Source organism: Melopsittacus undulatus, unplaced genomic scaffold (assembly GCF_012275295.1).
Source record: "Melopsittacus undulatus isolate bMelUnd1 unplaced genomic scaffold, bMelUnd1.mat.Z mat_scaffold_55_arrow_ctg1, whole genome shotgun sequence".
Classification (NCBI taxonomy): Eukaryota; Metazoa; Chordata; class Aves; order Psittaciformes; family Psittaculidae; genus Melopsittacus; species Melopsittacus undulatus.
In genome coordinates this window covers 237,900-244,912 of record NW_022994420.1, presented here as the reverse complement: position 1 = coordinate 244,912, position 7,013 = coordinate 237,900, and the positions used below count along the sequence as shown (strand labels likewise).

The 7,013-nt window shown below is 47.0% G+C and overlaps 2 protein-coding genes across 2 annotated transcripts in view; one reads left to right on the top strand and one right to left on the bottom strand.

The window, feature by feature from the left end:
- Positions 1 to 5,045: 5,045 nt before the first annotated feature.
- On the bottom strand, positions 5,046 to 6,014 carry LOC101868221 (olfactory receptor 1038-like). The gene has a single exon (XM_005154481.2). It carries the CDS (start codon positions 6,012 to 6,014, stop codon positions 5,046 to 5,048), a length of 969 nt encoding a protein of 322 aa, XP_005154538.2.
- Positions 6,015 to 6,887: 873 nt separating this feature from the next.
- Positions 6,888 to 7,013, top strand: part of LOC117438667 (hydrocephalus-inducing protein homolog) — a 29,666-nt gene continuing 29,540 nt past the window's right edge. The window contains exon 1 of the mRNA XM_034074107.1: positions 6,888 to 6,918. Coding sequence (XP_033929998.1) covers positions 6,888 to 6,918 — 31 coding nt within the window. The remainder of the gene's footprint in view (positions 6,919 to 7,013) is intronic.

Below are 7,013 nucleotides of genomic sequence, written 5' to 3'. Positions count from 1 at the left end.
CCCAAATTACATATATATTGTGTTATACATTTGAGGTAACCTGAAAAGAACAAGGAGCACGTTGAAGGAACAAATGGCATTTTCAATGCTACGACCCTTAAAACTATCAGTTCATTCAAGCACATGTGTTTTCAGATTAAAGAAAAGAATCAGATCTTTCTTCACTTTCACTTTTCAGTTTTCAGTGCTAATTTGTTCAGAAGACACCTGAAAACCTCATAGTAACACATGTAAACCAGGAGGATAGAAAGTCCCAGTCCCAGTGAAATCCAGCTTACACATGAATGAACTGCACACATTTTCACTTGGCTTTTAGTTATCATTCCAATCAACAAACCACATTTATCAAACTGTTTGAGATCATTCCTAACAGATAACATTCACATGATTTATAGTTTTCTGAGCTCCAGCACATTGAAGCATCCTAAATCTATGAGCATTCAGCTGCTTGCATTAAAAACATGTTGATGTTACAGTGTGCTGATTTGTTAGTGACTACATTCTGCTGACAATCTGGAATGTTGCATTTCTTTAGAACAAAATAAGATTCATCCTCATTAACTCTTGAGTAATTCAGTGCATCTTGGGTTAGCTGCCTATGGGAAAGAAAACAACCTGCACAAACCATTGCTTCCTCTTCTTATAAAGAAAACCCACACAGGCAAGGCTGATTTCTGATGCAGCTTTACTAAAGAGGAAAAGAGGACAGGCAGAAGCAAGCCCATTGCCTCAGTGCAGGTGAGGCTGTGCTTTGTGCTGGTGTTACCTCCTGTGCCTTCCCTTTGCCACCGAGTGGTGGGAGCCAAGACTTTATCCCCAGCCCAGCAGAGAACTTCTACTCACCAGCATCACCTTTATCGAGCACCTGATGTGAAGAGAGGTGAGCTCCTGCCAGACTGCAAGAGCCCAGCTTGTGGTGCTGGGGCTGTAAATACAGTTGCATGTGCTCTCCTGGGAGGAAGCCTCCAGGGCTGCTCATGCTTTAGCAGAGGAAAACAAAGAGAAGCAAAAGCAAAGGGTGTGAAATCACCTCTGAAAGGCATTGTGGTGCTTGGGCATCTGAGAGACATGGCATGGATGAGCCATGCCTGAGCACAGCTGCACAGCAGCAGTGATGAGGGCTCATAGGATGCTTCTGACATACTTGTGGACCATGCAAAGGTTTTGGTCTGAACAGACTGACACAATGAGAATGGGTTGAGAGACATTCCAGATCTTGCACACAGTCCTCAAAAGGGACATGAAGCACAAGTGACTCCTTCTCTGGAGCTGCTGTTTTCCCTCTGTGCACACTTGAGAGCCCAGTTTTCCATCCTCAGTGGGATTATCCACATGCAGTGCCTGGATGTCCTGCAGCTGAGCTGGTGACTCTGGGCTTCCACTTTACTGAAGGGTGAGAAATGGGCAGTTTGAGGCATTGATGAATTGTCCCAGGCCGTTATCCCCCTGAGCAGCCTCAGCTGGTACTCCATCCTCACCCTCTGCCCATTTTCCCAACATCTCTATTTAAGCTCAGGCCAAGGTGGTTGGACTATACTTGAGGATTTCTGGTTTAGCAGGAGGTGTGCACACCTATGAAATCCTTTGATGATCCTTAGACCTAGGTTTGCTCATGGACTTTCCTAGCAAATGCTGGACTTAAACCTGACCAGGGGATTGATTTGATCTGTTTCAGCATGGTTGTGGACCTGTCTTGTAATCCCCAGCTTGCTTGTCTGGGCTGCACTTGGCCCAGGTCTCTGTTCCTGCCCTACTTCTCTTGCTCAGGTACTGTGGGATGGTCCCTGCACACCGTGGTGCTCTCCTTCTGTTCAGTTTAGATAGATTAGGGAGATAAACCCCTGTGGTACTCTCCAGCCTCCTGCAGGATAGAATCTATCAACCTCTGCACGCAACAGCCCAGCCAGTGCTCACTGTTCTGCCAGTCCCTCTCCATCCAGACCATATCCATGCATGGGCAATATAGGAGATAGTCTATTCAGTGAGAGAATTAGAGTAATCACTTGAACTTTATGCTCAAGTGTTATTCTCTGGTCATTAGTATCACCTCCATTTCCTAAATGTAATTGTAGAATGTTTTCTGAGTAGGTGCGTGTCCTGGGTTCAGCAGTAGCTGTAGTCATTTTCCTCCTTCTTGGTAGCTGGTGCAGTGCTGTGGTTTGACTTTCGGGCTGGGAACGGTTGCTGATAGCAAGTATGTTTTGAGTTACTGCTCAAGTGTTTGGTTTGTCCAAGGCCTTTTCTGAGCACATGCTCTGCCAGGGAGGAAGCAGAGACAGGACACCTGACCCAGGCTAGCCAAAGAGGTATTCCATACCACAGCACGTCATACCCAGGATGTAACCGGGAGAGACCCGGAAGGGCTGGAGCTCTGAGGGGATAGAGGAGGTATCAGTCGGTGCTCGGTCAGGCAGGGTGGGGTGAGTTATGGGTCGGTGGCTGGTGAGATGTTGTATTCTCTTCACTTGTTATTGGCTTTATCACTATTATTTGTAGTAGTAATGGCAGTAGTGATTTGTGTTGTGCCTTAGCTATTAAACTGTGCTTATCTCAACCTGTGGGGGCCACATTCTTTGGATTCTCCTTCCTAATCTCCAGGAGATGGGGGAGCGATAAGGGGAGTGAGTGAACGAGCTGTGTGTGGACTTGGTTTAAACCATGACAGTTCTTTTTGGCACCCAACGTGGGGCACGAGGGGTTGAGATAACAACACATCTGAGCAGATTTATAGTCACTCATCACAATGCTGATTTATTGGCTCTCAGAGTTTTTTCTCTGGATCTCACAGTTTCAGGATTTTGCCAGGTACTTTGTGTATGGATTAGATGTATTTGTGTTTAACAATCATGGGGCTTGGGCTAAAGTTTTTGTTTCACTGTACTTTACGGCAATGACTTGTAATATGGTGGGGCTCCGGCAGCAGGGGGGGATGGACATGGTCGTGGACTTGGACTTGTACCAGGCCGTCCCGCTGCTCTTCACCATCCTTGCCCTTGTCCTCGCCTCCGTCTGCTTGAGGCTGCGTGAAGCCGGGAAGGAGCAGCCCCAGGAGCTGCTGGCAGCACCAGCTGAGGCCGCCAGAGAGAGCGGCCCTGGGAACCAAACGGCTGTAGCAGAGCATCCGGGGGAGGTGGCAGAGGAGCAGAGAGGGGCAGTAGCCAAGCAGGGGGAGCAGGCGCCGGAAGAGCCAAGTCCCGCGGCCCTTCCGGACCCCCCGATGGCCGAGAGTGTCCCCACGGAAGTCGCCCGCCGAGACCCAGCAGGATGCAGGAGACCACGCAGCACTTCCCAGCAAGGCAGTGGAGGAAGATCCAGACCTGGGAGAAGAGAAGCTGGTGGTGGGAGAGCTGGCAAGCAGGGCAGCTACATCAGCCCCAGTGACAAGTGCAGCAGCAGAAGCTGAGAGTTCTGATGGTTATGAATGGCTTTTGGGTGCCCTTGGGACCTGCCTGCTGATTGTGATAGGGGTCAGCATGGTGGCACACACACAGAGTGTGTTCTACACACAACCATTTTGTCTGATCCAAAAGTTAAGCAGAGTCAGGTTTGGGTCTTGTCTAGGGTTAGACAAGGATATAGGGGCACCAGGAGACTGTCCCCAAGGCTGGACAGTCATGAGTGGCAGGGCATGTGGGACAGTATGGGCGAGTATCTGGTCCACTGGGCCCCTCCTGTGCTTTGGAAGCATTGGAAGTGGAAGGCAGCTGTATGGAGTCCCCAGCAGCAAGCTGTAGAACTGCTGAAGGGGACGGTGAATGATTTTGAGCCTGGTGGGCCCAGATATTTCAGGCCATCAGTCCAGAGATGCAACATAGAGATGTCTCATGATCGAGGGGTGGACTTAAGAGTGATGGTGTATTGGAAATGTGGGATCTGGGCATGACGTGAATGGTATGGAATAAGGGGTGGATAATGTCATGGGTTCAGCCGTGGCAGTCATTTTTCTCCTTCTTGTGGCTGGTGCAGTTCTGTGGTTTGAGTTCTGGGCTGGGAACAGTTGCTTGATAGTGAGCATGTTTTGAGGGTGTTTTTGTTCAAGGCCTTTTCTGAGCACGTGCTCTGCTGGGGAGGAGGGGAGGCTGGGAGGAAGGAGAGACAGGACACCTGACCCAGGCTAGCCAATGAGGTATTCCATACCATAGCTCGTGATGCCCAGGATGCAACTGGGGGAGAAAGCTGGAAGGGTGGAGCTCTGAAGGGAAATGGAAGAGGTATTGGTTGGTGCTCGTCTGGGCAGGTTTGGGGTGAGTTATGGGTCGGTGGCTGGTGAGGTGTTGTATTCTTTTTGGATGTTATTGGCTTTATCATTATTATTTGTAGTAGTAATGGCAGTAGTGATTTGTGTTGTGCCTTAGCAATTAAACCGTTCTTATCTCAACCCACGGGGCCTACATTTTTTGGATTCTCCTTCCTAACTCTCCAGGAGTTGGGGGAGCAAGGGGGGGAATGAGTGAGAGTACTGTGAGGATTTGGTTTAAACCACGACATATTCAAAGTCCCAGCTTAGACCTTGATTCCCATTAGCTTCTGCTCTTTGAAAGGCACAAACAAATGCAATGAAACTTTTGAAGCCTTTTCTCTGACTCTTTCTCAGCCAGCAAATGTAAAACTGCACTTCCTGTTCCCTCCCACCCCAGCAGCTTTAATAAAGAGCTCACAGGTAAGAGTGAGGAATTTTATTGGAGCCGAGGGACAAGGTCAAGGATCTTGGAAGAGAAACACATGTTTATGAATGACAAAAGTTGTAACTCAATGAAGCTCATTGGTGCTTCCTGTGTGGAAATGCTGCCTGGGATAATTGAGGGTAATTTCTTCCTCCAGGCTGGGGACTGTGAAGAGAAATGAAGTTTGAAGCTCAGTCACCTCTTGTTTTCTTCCAAGAATGGTGTGATATTGAGGGTCTGTTTCTCATTCAATACTGTCATTGACTTTTTGTGTAGGACCTGCAGAAGAACTTCGATAAAGTCATGAGTATCACTGGAAAATCTCAGTATTTCAGTGCCCCATAGGCTTTCACACTGGATGTGAACTGACAGCCGGTAGCATCATCCTACGTATGTTCTGGATGAAAGAACTCGCCTCAGTTGCCTATGGTTGAACAGTCTCCTCCTGCACTTGATCAGAGCCCCTTTCACTTCCTTGTTCCTCAGGCTGTAGATGAATGGGTTGAGCATGGGGGTGACCACTGTGTAGAAGATGGAAACCACTTTATCCAGACTCCTGTGACTAGATGGAGGCTGTAGGTACATGAAGAATGCTGGCCCAAAGTACATGGATACAGCCGTCAAATGGGAGGCACAGGTGTGGAAGGCTCTGGCCCTGCTCTGTGCTGAGCACATCCTCAGCACTGTGCGAATGATAGAGACGTAGGAGAGCAAAATGACCACAATTGTACCCACCTCGTTGATAGTGAGAAAGGCAAAGATGACCATCTCACTGCTGTGGGTGTCAGAGCACACGAGCTTTAGAACAGGAACTTCATCACAGAAGAAGTGGTCAATTCGGTTGGGACCACAGAAGGAACCTCCAAACACGCTCCATGTGTAGGCGATGGCACTGAGGAAGGCGAATAGGTAGGATGATGCTACCAGCTGCCAGCAGACACGGCTGGAGATGATGGTCACATAGAGCAGGGGCTGGCAGATGGCAACGTGCCGGTCATAGGCCATCATGGCCAGCAGGTGACACTCACTAATACCAAAGAAAGCAAAGGTGAAGAACTGCATCATGCAGGCAGTGAAAGAAATGGTTTTGTCCTCTGATAAGAGGTCTGCCAGCATCCTGGGGGAGATGACTGTGGAATAGCAGATGTCAACGAAGGCAAAATGGGTGAGGAAGAAGTACATGGGGGTGTGGAGGCTGGGAGACACCCTCACCAATGTGATAATGCCAACGTTCCCCACCAGAGTGACAATGTAAATCATTAGAAAGAAGACAAAAAGAGGAGTTTGTGCACATGGTCTGTCTGTAATTCCCAACAGGATGAATTCAATCTGTGTGTGATTTCCGGCCATGACCAGGTGTTCCCTGCTGAGGCAAAAGGAAGAGAAACATCAAACTGATCAAAAATGGATATTCAGATCTGGACCATATCTATCTGCAATCAATGACAAATGTACCTGTTACATTTTCTATTATTCCAATATACTTTCTAACCATATAGACATACATATATATATATTCTGTTTTTCAGATGAGGTATTCAGAACAGAACAGGGAGTTTCTTGAAGCAGTAAATGGCATTTTAGGTTTTCTATGCTGGGACAATTAAAGCTATGGATTTAGTCAAGCACATGTGTTTGAACAGAGAATCAGATCATTAATCACTTGCAATGTGAAGGAAATTTGTGTCAGAAGACACCTCAGAGGATCTTCATAGGATTGCACACAAATGTGGAGCAAGTGAATATCTCATTCCCAGTGAAAGCCCAGCTTACACATGCATTACCCACACACATTTCCTTTGGCTTATGATTATCATTCCAGTCACCAAATCACATTTAACAAACTGTTTGAGATCATTTACAACAAATAACATTGACATTGTTAAATTAACGAATTATACCTTACTCTGACACGATAAAACATCCTAAACCAATGGGCATTCAGTATCTTGCTTTAAAAAGGAGTTGATGTTATAACAGGTTTATTCTAAAGGCTGATTTATTAGTGACTGTATTCTGCTGACAATTTGAAATGTTGCATTTCTGTATAACAGAATAAAATTAATTCTCATTTAAGTATCAAATAAATCAGTGCATCTTGCTTTAGCTGCCTATGTAATAAAAAAACAACCTATATAAGACATTGCTCCCCCTTCTTATGAAGAAAACCCACATTGGTAAGGCTGTTCTCTGGCACAGCTTTACGAAAGAGGACCCAAGGACATGCAGAAGCAAGCCCACAGCATCAATGCAGGTGAGGCTGTGCTTTGTGTTGGTGTTACCTCCTGTGTCTTCTCTCTACCACAGAGTGATGGGAGCCAAGAGTTTATCCACAGTGCAGCAGAGAAC